General features: G+C 42.8%; 1 protein-coding gene across 9 annotated transcripts in view; it reads left to right on the plus strand.

Annotated features, from left to right (window-relative positions):
* The window catches only part of MORC2 (MORC family CW-type zinc finger 2), a 37,749-nt gene that overhangs the window by 15,330 nt on the left and 4,426 nt on the right, over positions 1 to 17,993 (plus strand). For all 9 annotated transcript variants that reach the window (XM_071763682.1, XM_071763679.1, XM_071763683.1 and 6 more), the window contains 13 exons: positions 88 to 247; positions 328 to 439; positions 945 to 1,070; positions 4,068 to 4,147; positions 7,324 to 7,406; positions 7,707 to 7,792; positions 11,052 to 11,192; positions 11,724 to 11,878; positions 12,023 to 12,151; positions 13,180 to 13,285; positions 16,327 to 16,459; positions 17,093 to 17,167; positions 17,283 to 17,666. In XM_071763682.1, coding sequence (XP_071619783.1) covers positions 88 to 247; positions 328 to 439; positions 945 to 1,070; positions 4,068 to 4,147; positions 7,324 to 7,406; positions 7,707 to 7,792; positions 11,052 to 11,192; positions 11,724 to 11,878; positions 12,023 to 12,151; positions 13,180 to 13,285; positions 16,327 to 16,459; positions 17,093 to 17,167; positions 17,283 to 17,666 — 1,770 coding nt within the window. The remainder of the gene's footprint in view (positions 1 to 87; positions 248 to 327; positions 440 to 944; positions 1,071 to 4,067; positions 4,148 to 7,323; positions 7,407 to 7,706; positions 7,793 to 11,051; positions 11,193 to 11,723; positions 11,879 to 12,022; positions 12,152 to 13,179; positions 13,286 to 16,326; positions 16,460 to 17,092; positions 17,168 to 17,282; positions 17,667 to 17,993) is intronic.

Here is a 17,993-nt window from a genome sequence, read left to right on the forward strand (position 1 = left end):
ACCTAATTCAGGCACTGTTGTTCTGTATCCACACTCTTAACATGGAAGTATTTCTGTGCTCAAGCACAAGTATTTTGTAATTTTCAGGTCATTGTTCCCCTGCCCACCTGGAGTGCCCGGAACAGGGTGCCTGTGACTGACAACATGGAGAAGTTTACTGTTGAGACAGAGCTAATTTACAAGTATTCCCCTTTCAAATCAGAACAGGAAGTGATGGAGCAGTTTAAGAAGATCCGTGGTGAGAACGGTATGTATGGATGGTGTTGTCACAGATATGGTATTTGGGGTTTGGCTGGGATTCACCTGATCAGTTTGTTACTTGCTCAGGTACCCTGGTGATCATCTTTAACCTCAAGCTAATGGATAATGGAGAGCCAGAGCTGGATGTTACTTCTGACCCCCGAGACATTCAGATGGCAGAAACATCCCCAGATGGAACGTAAGTATAATGGGCATGACAGTCCCTTGGATTATGTGTAGGGTTTGACTGTATACTGTGTGGGTGTGGTTTTTAAAAGCTTTTCTTTCTATGGTGATGTGGAGAATTAAGAAGATCTTTAGTTCTCTAGCAGTTTGGAATTCATGCATCTAAACGGCCTGCAGGCATTATGGTTGTGAATTTGCTGTCAATGCCTCTGTTGGCTTGTCTCAACTTAGTCACTGGAGCAAACTTGACACCCTTCTTTTGGCACCTTAAAATAAAGGAGCCTTAAAATATAGTTTTAATTTTCTATACTCATCAGAGATAATTTTTTCTGAACGACAGCTGGTTGTGAGTCTGCTGCTCTTAAGCTGATGCTCAATTTTGTGACTGAATGAACCCTGGCATCTTAAAGGTCCCTTCCAGCCCTGAAAACTGTATGATTCTATGAATGTCTGCTGGTAGTCCTATGAGTAAATGCTGAACAAACTGCTTATGCTCTGTAATCACCCCTCTGTTGCAGAAAGCCTGAGCGCCGCTCCTTCCGTGCCTACACTGCTGTGCTTTATATTGATCCCAGAATGAGGATCTTCATAAATGGACACAAAGTACAAACCAAGCGACTTTCCTGCTGCCTGTACAAGCCCAGGTAAGACCCAAAGCCTTCATGCTTCTGGGACTTTTAGATTTTCCTTTACAGAACAGGTTTAGCATTTTACTCTCTGGGTGTATCCTGCATAAAACCACAGAAGCGATTAAGAGAACGGACTGTGGTACTGACATCATGGAAAAAGTGGTAGATAGTGGAATGTCTCTAATGTCTTTGGAAATCACATGAGTAATTTGTGCCATTTGGCTCCCTGTCAGAGCAAAGTAGGGAATGAAGATACTAATTGGTCAGAATTCCGTAACTATACAAATCTAATAGGTAACTGGTTTTTCTAAGTAGGACAAGCAAATACATATCCTGGATGTTACCAAGTGTTACTGAAAAGAAACTAGACTGAATACTTTGGAACAGTTGCTTTGAAAATTAACTTTTACATGTACCTGATCTAGGTTTGAATAGGGATTGGGAAATTGGGAAATATTCCTTTTAAGTCCCTTTAAGGGAAAAAATGGAAGGTGATCTGTGATGTGCTGCCAGCTGGTTCAACAGGAACTGGAGAAGGTTATAAAAGTGGGATGTGAAAGGAAAACATGTATTTAAATCTGCTTGAGTCAATAGTGTTCTTCTGTCCCTGGGAGTATACAGACTGCAATCTAGACACCTTAACATAATGTATCATAATAAAACAGTATTTTATGGAGTATTTGTAGATTGTTTTAAATCAGCATTTTGGGTTGCAGTAGTGGTTCAACAGCATGGGCCGAATGTCAACCTGTTGGTACTTTTACTAACTGCAATCTGAATGTCACACCACTGATTGCTGCCCTAAGAACCTGGCAGTTTTCAGCTTACAGTTGTTCTGTCTGTCAAGCTCATAGTTTCATCAGCTTCTTAAATGAAAATGTGGGAACTGGTACCCGTTGTGGGCTTTAGGATATTTGAGTGATTTTACAGAAAAATAAGGTTTTGTAGCTGTTGCACTCTGTTTCCTGAGCAGGACATTTTTTTCCCTTTTGTCATCTGCTCGTTCTGGAAGCTTCTCCATACCTTTCTCAAACCTGTTACATTCTGGTGACAGGGACAGGCTGATTTTGTGGTGATCCTTCACCAGTGTTTGCAGTGTAATACCATGATATTCTCTGAGAATGACTTTTGTCTCCTGAAGGACTGCATCCTTCTGTTACCTCCTCTACTGACTATTTGAGCTTGTTCAGCAGTGCAGGCTGTGCAGGTAGAAGTAGCCAGGCCACAAGCAAGGGAGTCTCTTCATTAGGACACTCCAAGGCATTTGTAATGAAGATGGGAGAGTGCATTTTACTGTCACATACTGCAGGCTTCTTTTCTGTCTGACTTGTTTCTGCACATCTTTGGTAGATACGCTGTTCCCGACCACTGGAATGGGGTCTTTCTTGCTTTCTTGTCTGTGACTGAAGTCATTTGGTGTTTGAAAGAAAGTGAAGCAGGAGGTTAGGCACAGTGATAGCCCATTGTGCCTGTCTGGGACACCCTGCTGTCCACAAGTTCCCTTCAGCTACTGCCCTGACTCATGAGCTGAGCATGTTGAAATAGTTCTGCATCACCCTGCTTCCCTTTTTTTCTTTTTTTTTTTTTTTTTCCTCCCCTCCTCAGGAAAACCAGGTGGGATGTGGATGAGGTAATTTTATTATGCCAACATGCTGAAACCAGTCTGGTTTTCAGAATGTGCTCTCTCTCTTGGCCCCAGGTAGCTTTAATTGCTAAGTAGATTTGAGTAGATGGTAGCCATGTAAAAGCTGACTCTGTGTCTCTGAACGCAGTTATTGATTTCTGGAAGAGCTGGGACTTGTGTGCTCTTTCCTTGGTGAGGAAATCCTTATGAATAGCAGAAAATTAGTTTAGAAGATGCAGAAATGTATTTAATTGGATTGTGCTTGTGGTATGAATTTTCTGGATTTAGAAACAAGGGATTTCTGTTGCTCAGACACTGACATCAGTATAGATATCCATGTGTGCTTGCCCACAGAAACATACCTAAATGAAATTTTTCATTTATGGAAGGTGATTTCTCATGGATCCTCCTAGATTATCTGCTGTTTGATGGAATCTTGTATCTCACTGGAATCTAAGTCTGGTTTTTCCTACAGTAATGAGCTGGTCAATCAAGCCCCACATCCTTATGTGTTTCTGCCTCTCTCTGTAAAACCAGCGTTTCTTGTGGTTTGTGATTTGGCTAAATGCTGGAGAGGTTTGTTTTTTCATAATAGGTTACTTGGGTTGGGAATATTCTTGTTACATCCAAACCCCAGTGTTTTAAGGAGGTTGTAGTTCCTGCAGGCTCTGATCATCCTTCTTGGTGTCATCTCCTCTTACCCAATTACATGTCTCTGCACAGAGGTGACTCAGGAGCTTCTGCCTCCTTTACACATTTGCCTCTTTACCTTTGCAGTTGTCAGGCAGATTGTGATCTGCATTTATGATGATGTTATGATATAAGGAAGGTGAAACAAGCCACTGCAACTCAAGCACAATTTACAAGGTTGTGAGTCAAATATTGTCAAGGTTGTGTAGCAATAGAGAAATGTCTTGAAACTTTGAGCCAAAACTTGAAGCTCCATTCAGAGAGTTGTTCTGCCACAGAGAGGCTTTGAGAGAGAAAGCAAGAGAGTCCTGCATGGAGATGGGCAGTGTCAGGCACTGTAGGAGAAGTAAAGTGTTACTTTTCTGTAATGGGAGGTTTTTGAGGTTTTTGATATTTACTCTCCCTTTTTGCTTCTGAAGAAGTTACTCATCTAAACCTTTCGATTTCCTACAAGAATATATTTCACCCCCACTGGCTAATGTGGTTGCTGCTATTACTAAAGCACCTGACTTAAAAATTTTTTGCCTAGCTGCATCCAAAAATACCCAGTTCCTGAGATATAAACATCTTTCTCTATGTATTGAATCTTTTAAGAAGAGTAGAGTATCATGTGGAGACCTTATTCTCTCATACAGTAATGAAATCCTGGTTTGACCTTACTGCTGAATTTGCTAATTAATAAGTTTTAATCATCACAGGATGTACAAATATACTTCAAACCGTTTCAAGACCCGTGCAGAACAAGAGGTGAAGAAAGCAGAGCACATGGCAAGGATAGGTGAGTCTTTGGTGCATCCTGGTTTTGCAAGAACAGGCTGAAAGATGCTGCCGTGTAGGATATGACCTGAAATTGCTCACTTCTATGATCATTACAGTTGCTCAGGAAATTAGTTATTAAGGTGCTTACAGAATACCCAGACTTAATTCTGTGCAGTGGAAGCAATGCACATCATTCCCTAGGATCACTTCCTCTGGACAATACTTGTATAGCATTGCCTGTTGAGTCACATTCTGCTCATGCTCCATATGAAGCCTGACAAGGCTACTGCCCTGTTACCCCACAGTTCTGCTCCCTCCTTTTGCACATCATTGGCTTTTTGTTCTTTTCTCCTTCTGCTCCTTCCCTGTTGAGGCAGTTGTTAAAAAAATAGGTTTTTATTCTGTCACTTGATGTAAAGTGATCAGTCTGAGTGTACAAGTGAGTCCTGGTTTGTTTCTTGGTTTTTTTTTCCCCCTTCAAGACACCTTTTTTCCATGTAGCCTTCCCTTCCTGTTAAGTCCTGTAGTCCTCACGAGAAACCAAATTTAACATTATTGGATAATCAGCATATAGAAATTCCATAACCATGTAAGTATAGCATAGAACTTTCTTAAATTCACACATTTAACATTCTAAGTGGTCTCTCTAACCCCTGATGGGGGAATGCCATAGTGAAGGAGAAATCTATATCTTCTGGTAGGTTTCATAAATCAGCTTAATAAATCAATCAGAGGCATGTGTCCTCTCCCTGTGTGAGAGTGCTGCAGGCATGTGTGCATGTAGTTCAGATACACAAGTGATGGTGTCACATTCAGCCTGCGCAGGGCCATTAAGGGCAGTGGGAATTTGACCTTGCCCAAAGCTAAAGAGCAAAATGGAATTGTAAATTGTCGTGTTCCCTGTTCCTTCTTTATGAAACACATAACAAGATAGACTTAAAACTATGAAATTTAAACAGATTTTATCCTGTGCCTCAGTCCTCGTATATGAATTTATTTTTTGAGTGAGTTCTGTAGCCAAAGCAAGTGTCCAGGACACACTTGCGTTTCCTTCAAGAAGGTACAAGTAGTGTGATCTAGAGAGGCTTTTTTCTTGCAGCAGTCCATGAGGCCTTTGTGATGTTTAAAAAGTGAGCTTTAGTGTCTCCAGTGTGCCAGTGCTAATAAGAGATACCATTGACGTGGAAACATGAACTCATTTTAACCACCTAAGCCAGCCCTCTGCCTCAGGTGCTGAGTGGCTTTGAAGAGTGTGGTGAAAACTCATGGCAGACCTCAGGCTGTTCTGCAAGATCTGATTGCATGAAGCCGCTGGGACTAAAACATTCTAATAGCTTCAACCTCAGCTTCAACAGACAAGATCTCATTTCTTCTAGGAAAATCAATTTAATCTGTAGCAACCAAGTTCACTTGTTCTCCTGTTGATAGAAAAGTTAATTTCTCATCATATTCAGCATGTTTTCTCTTGAGGATGCCCACAGGTCTTAGGGGAGATCTTCACCAGGCAATGGTTTTCTCTTTCAAAAATGTGGGTGAGTTATGAGAAACTGTGGATCTCAGCTGAAATAATTGCAGTTCCAGTACTCTGTGGCTGGCTGCCAGGCATATGTTGGAATCCATGATACTGTAGAACTCTACTGGGGCATTGATGAGTCACTGGAAATAGATCTTGTTTGACCAAAACTTGTAATAACCAAAAAATAGCTCTTGGGATGGAAATGAAAAAAGGATGGGTAGCTATGGCTATTGGGGAGGTGGCTTTGGCATATCCAAAAAGGGCCACAACTCAGGAGTTGAAGACATGCGTGTATTTTAAGATGAGGAAAAGCCACTCTTCATTCCCTCGGAACTGACTTCCTGTCTCATGTGATAAGCTGTAGTATCTAAATCCCTAAGTAGTGAATGGACCCAAGAAAAAAGTACCATTTCTGGGCAAGGTAGCTGTGAAAGACCATCAGCTGCTTTCTGTGTATTTCTGAACCAAGGCAAAATCCTGTATTGAGACATTCAGGTTTTGCCATTGGCAGTTTCACAAAATTGTGTCCAAACCACTGTGTTTTCACGTCTAGCAAGAGATATCTTGATGAAGGTGGTTGCACAGTACAGTTTGGCTATGATTTTCCTGATAAGCTGCTGTGAACCTCAGAGCATGCTTCTTTGGGAAGGAGTGGAATAAAAGTCAAATGTAACACTGCACAGAAAGGAAAGGATTTTTTTTGTAATTATCTTAAGTAAGTTGACTGTGCCTGTGTGCATTCCCATAACTGGCACTCAGCAAAAATATGCATTTCCAGAAGTAACACTGACCATGGCATGGAGGACAGTAGATAACCAGTCTGATACAGCATCTGGATTCCTTCTTGCTGGCAAATGAGCACTGGTTTTTGGGGAAGTGCTTGGTAACCTCCAGCACTCAAGTAGCATCTTGTCACCTTCTTGCTTACTTCATCTTCTGTAAATGTTAGGCAAGCTTGCTCCTCCACTGTTGTGTTTCCTTGTTTTGGGCATCTCACAGCCTCGTCTGTCTCCCTTTTGGGAGAGCAAGGAGTGAGCTGGCTCACAGGCTGTGCTTCTGCCTCCTGCTGCTCTCCTTGCTGACAGCCACACCATCCCTTAGTACCTCCTGGTTCTATTTCCAAATAGTATCTGTGCCCATCGCCATTCTTGTAACCTGTGCTTTATCATTTCTTCTAGTCCTCTTGCACATACACATATCGTATTTTGTGTGTAGTGCAGGTTTGTCTTTTTCTGGGCAAAATATAAAAATTACCAAAGATAAATGCATTTCTGAGAGTAGTTCTTTCCCTTCATCTCTGCAAGAAATTTTGTCTATGTAACCCCTTTTCAAGCCTGAATTCAGTCTTTGTTTTGTGAGAGCCTTTCTCTGCCTTCATGCTTCCAGGTGGAGCAGGCAGTACTGTTTACATCCTTACTCTTTTAATTTCCTCCCTGCCTTCCTCATGGAACTTCCTCCTTTAAACATGCTTGGCCTTGCTGTTAGGCCAGCGTTGACTGCAACCTCTGAGCAAGTCAGTGATGCTTTCTCATGTGTAAGGTTTTATTTTGTACCCTTCTGTGTTAGCTTAGTACCCTTGTACATGTCAGGCCAGCAAAGGCTGGAAATTGCCTGAGGTGAATGCTTTACCATACTCTGTGCTGAATGGCTGATATCATGCTTTTTACCTTGTGTTTCAGCGGAGGAGAAGGCTCGTGAGGCCGAGAGTAAAGCCCGTGCCCTGGAGCTGCGCCTTGGAGGGGATCTCACGAGGGAGTCCAGGGTAAGCCTTGTGCTTTGGCAGCACTTCACTAACAGTTATCCTGTGCCTCCCTTACTGTCTGATTTCAGTGACCTTTGATATTTAGTTACATTAAGACATTTTCTTCCAAGCAACTGTATAGGAGCTTAAGCATCCCAACGCTGGCCTAAATGTAAAAGTGTGTTGACGGTCATTCTTGACCATTTGTGAATGCTTTATATTAAAGACATTTCTGACATCTTCTTGAAGGGGAAAAAACGGACGTGAGTTAATTTCATGAAAGTCACAGCATCAGTTTTACTGTGTGATGCCTGTTTGCAGGTGACACTACGTCAAGTCCAGAACTCTGCAATAACGATGCGCCAGGAGGCTGATGTCAAGAAAAGGATCAAGGATGCAAAGCAGCGGTGAGTGCAAAGGGGTTCAAAGCTCTGATTTTCCCAGGCTGTTCTCTCTGCATGCTCAGATGTCTCTCTCATTTTGCTGGTGTGGTAGAGGGAACAGCTGAGCTCAAAGCTAAAATATCTGAGGGCATCTTGTATGCTCTTGGCTGTTAAACCTGAGTCTGCTCAATCAGTTCTGGTCGCTTCTGCTGTTCCCCTCCTACTTGCTGAAAAACGTCTTTGGATTTGGCTTATGCTCTGTAGATTTTTACCTGTTCTTCACATCAGTTTTTCAGTCTTTGCCTTTTTCATCTGCAGGTAAGATTCAAGGGAGGGTAAATAAATGTTAGCAAGTTACAGTGAAATGTCTTATAAAGTTGTAGAGGTGTTTTGTAAAAACTTTGTGAGTTCTCTTACAGTCAGTGCTGTGAACTCCCAAGACATTGTTCTTAGTTCTGGTTGCAATTAACTTCAGTGTCAATGTACTCACAGGAATATTCCACTCTTTGTATGCAGGCTTTTTGCAAATTTTTCATATGCATTTCACAAATTAAGCTGTAAACAAATGCTCCTGAAGCAAATGCTGAGTCTGAGAAAGTTAGGGATTTGTATATACCAAGTCTCTGTTCCCACCCGGTTGTTTTGCATGCTAGTTTACATGGCTGCTTAGGTCAGAAACTATCTCAGACTTGTTGCCAGAGATAGATTTAATACATCTTAAGATGCTACAAATAAATAAATAAATAAATAAAGCTTTAGTTTGAAAGTGCTAGATCTGTGATCTCAAGAATGTAGCAACTTCTGCTGCAGAAGCTGTTTTCTTCAGGTGTTTTTTTTAAGTAGGTCAGTGCACATTACTACTTGAAATTTAAGGCACTACAGCCTTTCCCAAAAGTTAGAAAAAGACAATCCCTGACATGGGGGTTTGCCATACCTACTCATGCCCTCAAATCACAGTAGTCTACCTGGATGATCTGAGACCAAAAGGGTAACTTTCTAGCCAAGATTTTATGTTGGGAGTGTTCAAAACACCTCTTGCAGAGGTTTGCATTTAAAATTACTGAAAGCTGCTAATCCAAGTGTTTTCCTAGTAACTTATTTTAGAGTCATCTGTTTTAGAGAAAAGTGTGTTACATGGTCCCTATACATCTGTTTGGGGAAAAGGATTACTTTAAACAGAAAATGAACATGAAATTAATCTACTTCAGGGACTTTTTTTGAAACAGTTGTCTGTTAAGACAGATTTGTGTCATATCTGCAGGTTATTGTGCAGTGCTGATGGATGCACAGATGAGTTTCTTTTAATATCTGATATTCGTAAGCAGTCAACAGATCATTTGAAAGAATTCCATTATTTTCAGTCACTTATAGAGAAGTCGTATTTTTAAATGAGCTAAAGCACATAAGTGTGAAGAATTTTATGTGGGGAGAAAAATAAGGGAGGTCAAAAATGAGAGAGGTGGGTAGAACAGTGGCATAGACTATGCCTCACAGTAGTGAAAAGGTTGGATCTCATGTTTGGTGGTACCCTCGGCCTGAAACAGAGGATCCTTATTATGAAAAATCCTCAGCATAGATTTCATGGAGGATGTGGAACCTGCTAAATTTAGGTTTTTTTATTTATAGCACAGATATAAAACTCTTGAGGCTTTCTGCATTGCAGGAGATAAAATTCCTGTTGATAATAGATTCAGATTCAGAAATTTGTGCTCACAAACATGCTTCAGGCTGACTTTTATTGAACGTATCTGCTGCATAGATAACGTAAAAATCATGCAAATTGCTATCCTGTCATATCCCAGAAAAAAATCTCTGCTTAGGCTTTGTGTTGTATCTCTCAGCTTTCTAACTTAAGAAACTTTTAGACTTTTAAGCATTGTAACAACTTGTAATTATGAGAACTTTCCAAGAATTTTAATATCAAGACTTAGTTTTGTATCAAAATTTTAATTTTCATGCTTCACTACATCTAGAAAATACAAACCAAAATTCCTTGGAGTGGATGAGTCTGTACCTAGCAGTACTCTCAAAAAACTAGTTAACTGTAATTTTTTTTAACAAGCAGGCCTGAAATAAAAGTCAGAATCCAGTCCTGGAGGAAAAAACATACCTGAATGAATACTTAGATTATCTGAACAGATACTGTCCTGCCTGAATTGGTGTCTGTGTTGCAAAGTTTTTGTATTTTGTTTAATTGCAATGCACATTTAACAGATGTTTCATGTGGTTTTGTTAGAAACAGCAGACTACAGGACAGGTGTTTAGTAAACCTGTAATGCTCAGAGGTGCTGGATTTCCATATTCTCTAATACAGATGGACCACTCAGTGGATGGCAGTGGATGCAGGGAGTTGTGGTCAAATGGTTCAGTGTCCAAGTGGAGACCAATGACAAGTGGTTTTCCTCAGGGGTCAGTACTGGGACCAGTGCTGTTTAACATCTTTGTTGGAGACATGGACAATGGGATAGAGTGTATCCTCAGCAAGTTCAGTGTGGCCAAATGCAAGGTCCTGCAACTTGGTCAGTGCAACCACAGGCACAAATACAGGCTGGGGAGTAAATGGATAGGGAGCAGACCTGAGGAAAAGGACTTGGGGGTGGCAGTAGGTGAGTAGCTTGATATGAGCCATTAATGTGCACTCACAGCCCAGGTGGCCAATCACATCCTGGACTGCATCAAAAGAATCATGGCCTGCAGGGCAAGGGAGAGGATTCTGTCCCTCTACTCTGCTCTTGGGAGACCCCACCTGGAGTACTGACATACAGCTTTGAGACACCATCACAGGAAAGATATAGACCTGTTGGGGAGGGTGCAGAGAAGGGCCACAAAGGTAAGATGACCAGAGGGTTGGAACACCTCTGCTATGAAGACAGGCTGAAAGAGTTGGGTCTGTTCAGCCTGGAGAAAAGAAGGCACCAGGGAGACCTTAAAGCACCTTCCAGTACATGAAGGGGGCTATAGGAAAGCTGGGGAAGGACTTCTCACCAGAGAGGATAGTGACAGACAAGGGTTAATGTTGTTAAGCTGAAAGAGGGTAGATTTAGCTATTAGGAAAAAATTCTTCGGCATGAGGGTGGTAAAATACTGGAATAGGTTGCCTAGGGAGGTTGTTGATGCCCCTTCCCTGGAAGTGGGAGGTGTCCCTGCCTGTGCAGGGGGTTGCATCTTTGTAATCTTTAAGGTCCCTTCCAACCCAAACCATTCTATGTTCGTATGATTAATAACAGCAAAAAAATTAATTTTATTTTCAGCATCTCTGAGGCTCTGTTTCATTCTTTTGCAGTGCACTGAAGGAGCCCAAAGAATTGAATTTTATCTTTGGTGTAAATATTGAGCAGCGTGAATTGGATGGCATGTTCATTTATAACTGCAGTCGACTCATAAAGATGTATGAGAAGGTGGGCCCGCAGCTGGAGGGTGGCATGTGAGTTTTGGAGACTTCTCAGCAATCTTTTTGCTTAAGCCTGGCATGTTCCTGCATATAATTTAGGCTGTGTAATAACCTTGTTCTGCATTAATCATTCTTCACAAACACGAGGCTTACTCATTTTGCCAGCCTTTAGTTTGGATTCTGACAGGTAAATTACCTTTAATATTTCCCAACATTTCCCTGTTTTCTTGTTAGAATGTTCTCTATGGAGATTTTGGTCATACCTGTAGCTTGTTCTCAGTGCTAATATTTGAGGATGATGAATACTGTTAGTGATACTGCCTCATTCTAGGGACAGGGAGAAAAGGTCTTGGAAGCAAATTTAAACATTTGAGCCCACCTTACTTTTTGCATGTCAGCTGAAGTCTGATCTAGAGATCTGATGAATTAAAACCAGTACTGCTGCAGGAATGGGTGGATGGGTGAATGAGTGTGTGTGTGTATAACCTGGTACTTTCAATGCTGTTTCTCTGAAAAACAACCTGGTAGTTTAATGATGTTCTTGACCCTGCATCTATCTTCTAGGGCATGTGGTGGAGTGGTAGGTGTGGTGGATGTGCCCTATTTGGTTCTGGAGCCAACCCATAATAAACAAGACTTTGCTGATGCCAAAGAGTATCGACACTTGCTGAAGGCCATGGGAGAGCATTTGGCTCAGTACTGGAAGGATGTTGCTATAGGTAATGAAGCTGCACAGTTACCAGGGGCTGGAATGGAAACCTATGGTGGCCAGAAGGCAGCTAAGGGGGAGGGCAGCCAAGAGTGCAAGTGGTGATTTTTGTGGTAAAGTCTCCATGCTGAGTGTCAGCTTGTTTGTTTTCCAGCCCAGAGAGGTATCATCAAATTCTGGGATGAATTTGGTTATTTATCAGCAAACTGGAACCAGCCTCCATCTAGTGAACTGCGCTACAAACGCCGGAGAGCCATGGAGATCCCTACCACGATTCAGTGCGGTGCGTCCAGCGGGGCTGTGATTAAGAGGCTGGGCCTCTGGGGAAGGGAGGAGGGGCTCCTGGCTGTACTTTGGGAGCAGCTACGGGGGTGGGAGGTTTGAGATGAGCTTTGCAATGATTATCTGCTTCTAGGGGTTGTCTCCTGTGAGTTGCTGTTGTCTGTACTTGATGGTGCACTTAGCCATCTTACCATAAGGTTCCTTTCCTGTAGTTTATTATCAGTGATGTTCTTCAGGTATAGTTATGGAGCAGAGAAGGTATGGCCAATAGCAGTGTTGAGAATGGACTTAGAACTAAGTCATATGAACTGGTCCTGGCCAAAGCCACACATCCCCTGCGGAAATGGAAAATGGCCAAGTAACTTCCATTCTAATACCCTGGCCTTTAAAATTTAATGCAAGTTCTCAGCCATTGCTGGGGTAAGAGAGATCTCAACACAGTCACTTGGTTTCTTAGTAGAGGGACACCAAACTCCATTGACCTAATTGTCCCCATAAGCCTTGGTGATGAGGATGTGGTAAGGAATATGAGTCCAGTCTTGTGGAGTTCTTTTGTCAAATAGGAGCAAATCTGGGTTCCTGGTTCATCAAAAATTACAAGATTAGGGTTTTTTTTTTTTTGTCTTATTTTGTGTTGACACCAGTAAGAGACAACTTAACTTCTGATATGAGCAGTGTTTTCAGGAACGGCTGCTCAGTTTGGTTTGTACATGCTGTCACTGCAGCAGTGAGTGTGAGTATGGTCCTCTAATACTGGTTGATACCAGGCTTTATCAAATTGTTGTTATGGATGCCTAGTACAAGACTTGGGGTCTTTCTCCAAGCATTTTGTGAGCATGAAGCAACAGTTGACTCAGTATATCCTGTGGCTGTGTCTTTTTTTTGGCCACTGATTTCATTGTTGTTGGCTATACTGTGGAGATAAGTGTCGTTCTAGGGTTAAATGGGTTTGAGAAGTGCTGTGGAAAAAAAAAAAGATTTTGTGGCTCAGGCTGTAGATTTCTGACTTGTAAAATATTTGTCCCACAGATGTATGTCTGAAGTGGCGAACTCTCCCGTTCCAGTTGAGTTCAGTGGAGAAGAATTACCCTGATAGCTGGGTGTGCTCTATGAACCCTGATCCTGAACAAGACAGGTAAGAATCTGGTAATACAAAGACTTTGCTGCAGCATGTCTTAGCTGCACTTTTTTTTTTAATAGTCATCTGTTCTTTGAGAACAATTGGAGTACTAGAGAGTAATTCTGTACCTTTAAGCTGTGCTCACATTCTGTGAAAAAGTGGTGATGATGGATGTGTTTGGAGCTGACACACTGGTTGGGCATTTGTGCAATACACAAATATCAGAGTGCACCCTCAGCAAGTTTGTAGGTGAAACTACACTGGAAGGAGTGGCTGATATCCCAGAGGGTCATGCATCCATCCAGAGAGGCCTGGACAGGCTGGAGAAATGGTCGATGCACCTCAGGAGGTGCAACCAGGAGAAACTCAGAGTCCTGCTCTGAGGAGGAACACCTGCTGGCACCAGTACATGCTGTTCAGCCTGGAGCAGAGAAGGCACAAGGAGATCTCATCAGTGTATATACATACCTGAAGGCAGGCTGCAAAGAGAAAAAAGCCTGGCTCTTCTCAGTGGTGCCCAGTGGCAGGACCAAAGGCAATGGGCACAAACAAACACAGAGGTTCCCTCTGAACAGGTTCCTCCATGGCACAGATTGCTGAGAGAGGTTGTACAGTCTCCATTCGTGGAGGTATTCCAGGTCATGATCCTGGGCAACCAGTTCTGTATGAACTGAGCAGGGACTTAGACCAGATGGACCGCCACAGGCCTCTCCAACCTCAACCAGTTATACTGTGAAATTAAGTTCCTTTATAGTTTTTCTGCTCTGCCACTGGGAATAAGAGTGTAGCCTTAGTTTGTGCCTGTTAACTTTATTGTAGGTAGCATAGACAGCAGTTGAAGAATAGTCATAGGTGCAGGCTGAGAGTGATGTGTTCAGAGGAGTCTTTGCAATTGTCTTTATTGCTACTGTAGCTGTGACCTATTATGCACACAAACTGCAGCAACACCTCGGAGTTGCAGTGACCTCAGGGTTGCACATTTGAGGGAGCAACACATCTATTCATTTACCAATGATGTGTTTCACAGATCTAAAGGTTGGGTAGAATCTAATAATTTTTTTGAATGAGAGAGAGAGTTGCTCTTGGCTGCTGCTTTCGTGTACAGAGAAACACTGCTAGAACTGATTCCTGTCTTTACTATGGAATGAGGGAAGCAGCTTCTCTGTAATTCAGGTGCCTTGGCTCAGTGCTTAAAGTCAGAGGGAATGAGTCCAGATGGTAACTTTTAACTGGAATCAAAATTTTAACAATCTGTGGATGAAGCAGCTACACAGAAGGGTTGGAGTTGATATTTTGAAAGTATTGATTTTCTGGCTTCTTCCTTTTGGCAACTCTCATTGAAGGAATACTAATTCTAACTTCCCTGCTGCTCCATGTATTTGTGCCCTGGTGCAGAGCTACAAAGACTGTGGTTGTGCTGAGGATGTCCTCTTCCTAATAAACTGCTTCCTAATAAACTGATTCAGCCCCTGGAAAGGGCTGAATCTGCCAGCCCAAGAAGAGGTTCCCACATCTCCAGCCCCCATATAGAAGCAGTAGCAAGGCTTGGAACCATCTCCCTTTTCCTACCTAAAATCCAGTCCTAAAAGGTGTTTGGACTCTTGGCTGAAACCAGATGAATATGATTCTCTGGCTGAAGGCTTCTTGAGCATTGCCAGTTTTGGTGCTGAGTTGCATACTATTCTAAGACAATTCCTTTGTTCTGACTTGATGCCTCCAAGGATGCAATTAGTCATTTTGAATGTCATGTCTTAATTTTTTTCCTGTCAGCAGAACTAACGGGCTTTTTTTTGCTTTCTTGTTCTCTAAGATGCAGCTTAACAGTGGTTTCAGCCTCAATTCATGCAGTGGCACAGGAGATGGCATTTCTCTGCTGGGAAACTTGCATATGATGCCACTTGTTCAGCTTTATCTTTGAAATTGCATCTTTGGTGTCAGGCAGTCATTTTACAGATGGCAGATGCTTTCTTAGCTAAGGATGTAACTGGTCTGTGAAAAATTCCCCTGCAGTGCTTCAGCTGAGAAGAGGCTGATGGAGAAATTGCTCCTTGTGCTCCTTTCCACTGACAAAGCTTATCACAGTATGTATCTTACAGACTAGGGGGCATCCCATTGGCAGGCCTGTTCTTAATAAAATCTGAGCCTCTTGGGCAGGGTCCTCCCTCTATCTGTCAAGATTACACTTGCCAGAAGTTTTAGTGGCTTGGCTCCAAGGCAGTGCAGGAATCAGCTGGATTTCTTGCCTTGTGCTAGAGCTATCTCAGCACTTACATGCTGCTTTCCTGTCTCACATCATCCCTGCATGGTTTTGCCCTGAAGGGGTTGATTCTGTTGTGTATGTCCCCATGACTTAGCTCTGTGACAGGAGATAAGCCTAGGAACACGTCAGTCCCATCTCCTTCCTCTGGCAGGGCTCCTGATGGCATTTGAAGGGTATGCCAGTCCACTGTCATGTATTTCCTACCTGCATTTTTCTCCTCTCAAGGACTCTTCTGGCATTCTGCACCTGAGAGGCCCTAAGGGAGTAGGACACTTGCTACTGTTTTGTAGGCCATAAGCTGAACAGAATGCGAAATGCAAATAGTTAAGGGATCTTGCAAAGGAAAACTTTGTGGCCTTGGGCAGCAAGGTTAAGTGCATCTTCTGTTGAAAGGGTCATGTAAATGACACCTTAAGCACAGGTTGCTGGTACTAAGCCTTCCTAAATGGAAAGGAAATCTGTAAAAAAAGGAATTGCTATGAAGACAAAAGTTAGGAAGAAAAATTGCTGTCAAAGTCCTGAGTACAGAAACAGAATAGAAAACCACTTGCAGCTGTTTCTAAGCTTGCTTAGCTCTTGGGCTCTGAATTGGTAGCTCCCAGCACATGTAGCATGTTTTTTAACACCTGTACTTTTGATCCCTAAATCATGTATGTATTTTCCAAGAAGAAAACCAGGTTTTGATAGTGTGGTTACTGCAGAAAGTGTTTTTTTACTGCTGCATTTGGGATGGGACATGGGGACAGTGCTGTGTGCACTCTCTTTGCTGAGGTTTCTTGCATTCCCTTCATGCTAGATGTGAAGCTCCAGAGCAGAAGCAGAAGGTACCACTGGGAACTCTGAAGAAAGACTTGAAATCACAGGAGGAAAAGCAGAAACAACTGACAGAGAAAATTCGGCAGCAGCAGGAAAAGTTGGAAGCTCTACAGGTGAGTCTGGAGGTACCTGGCTAAGCACAGGAGGTCTGAGGGACCTCCTAGTGCAAATGTGTAGCAAGACAAACCTCCTTTAGGGCACAGCGCTCCAAGGTCCAACCAGGTGTTCCAGGAGAAACACACGAAGAGGGCTCTGAGTCTAATGCTCTCAGGGCTGACCAGCCTGAATTGGTGCTACTGCTCTGAAAGTGGCCTCTCCTCTGGCTTCCTCAGGAGTGAGCTTTGTTGGCCCCCTAATCCTGCTCATGCGCAGTAGGGGCCCGGCCTAATCAGGCACAGGTGGGCTTAACACAAACTCATGCCCACTACCTGGCCATTAGTGGCACCTGGTTGCCTCATTTCACTACACAAATGGCTGATGCAGTCTGTCTCTGTCACTAATACCACCTGTGCTTCTTCATGGGTTAAGGGTTCTTTTAATAGCAGAAAACAAGCATCTCAGCATGCATTTCATTTTTCTCCTAGGAAAACGCTTGTGACTGCTGGTGTTAGATGAAAGCATGAAGGATACAGAACACGCCTTCTTGTAATTGTTGATTTTAAACCAGAAAACTGTTGGGCTGGGTTCAGGCAGGTCCTGACAGTTCCTAAAGATGGCATTTCTGAATTTTTAATTTTTCTTAATAGAAAACCACTCCAGTTCGGTGTCAAGCTGATTTAAAGAAGCTGCCTCTGGAAGTGACCACGCGGCCTGCAGGGGAGGTAAATAGGATACTACCGTGGCCTTTGTGCTTTTCTGTGCTATATCCTTAGCAGCTCTGGAATGCAATTCCTTACTCTTCCATCCTGTCTCTCTCTGTACCCTCATTTGTCTCAGAACTCCCAGTCACAGACTCGACCTCAGCGTCCACGGTCTCCCCCTTTACCTGATGTAATCAAGAATGCTCCCAGCAGACCACCACCTACACCTCTGCCCAAGTCCACCAGTCAGCTGAAAAAGAGCACTTCATCTTGGTCAAATATCAGCACTCCCAAACTGGCAAGCATGCTCTCCAAAGAGGCCAGCACTTCCAGGACACACCAGCACACTGTGGCAGCTTGGAAGTCTAATAGCACTTCAAAAACTCTTGACAAACCAGCAACAACAACAAAACCACCCTGTGCTGTTCTGCAGAACCCCAAAAGTTCACGTGAGACACCCAGTTCAAAAGCTGTCAAGGTGTCAGCACTAAAGAAATCTGCAACTGTCAAGTGCCCACAGGTGAGACCCAATCGAATGAGAACTGTCAGCTCCTTACCTGCTGCTCTGCATAGCCTGTCTTGATCTGCCACATGGGAGTTCCTATGTAGTCCCTGTGTCAGACAAGATAATTTTTACTTTACTTTTGGGTTAGGGTGCCATTCCACACCCTACATGAAGGTACATTTCATATCTTCTGTGTTAGACCAAACTGTTTCCCCAGACTGAAATAATGTGGAGAATTATGTAGCATCTGCCAAAACCTTCTGGAAAAGCTGATTGACTATCAAATGAAAATACTGGATACTGAGCATCTTATTTTTATAAGTTGACTGAAATAAGGTTTTG

Source organism: Heliangelus exortis, chromosome 19, assembly GCF_036169615.1.
Source record: "Heliangelus exortis chromosome 19, bHelExo1.hap1, whole genome shotgun sequence".
NCBI classification, from domain to species: domain Eukaryota; kingdom Metazoa; phylum Chordata; class Aves; order Apodiformes; family Trochilidae; genus Heliangelus; species Heliangelus exortis.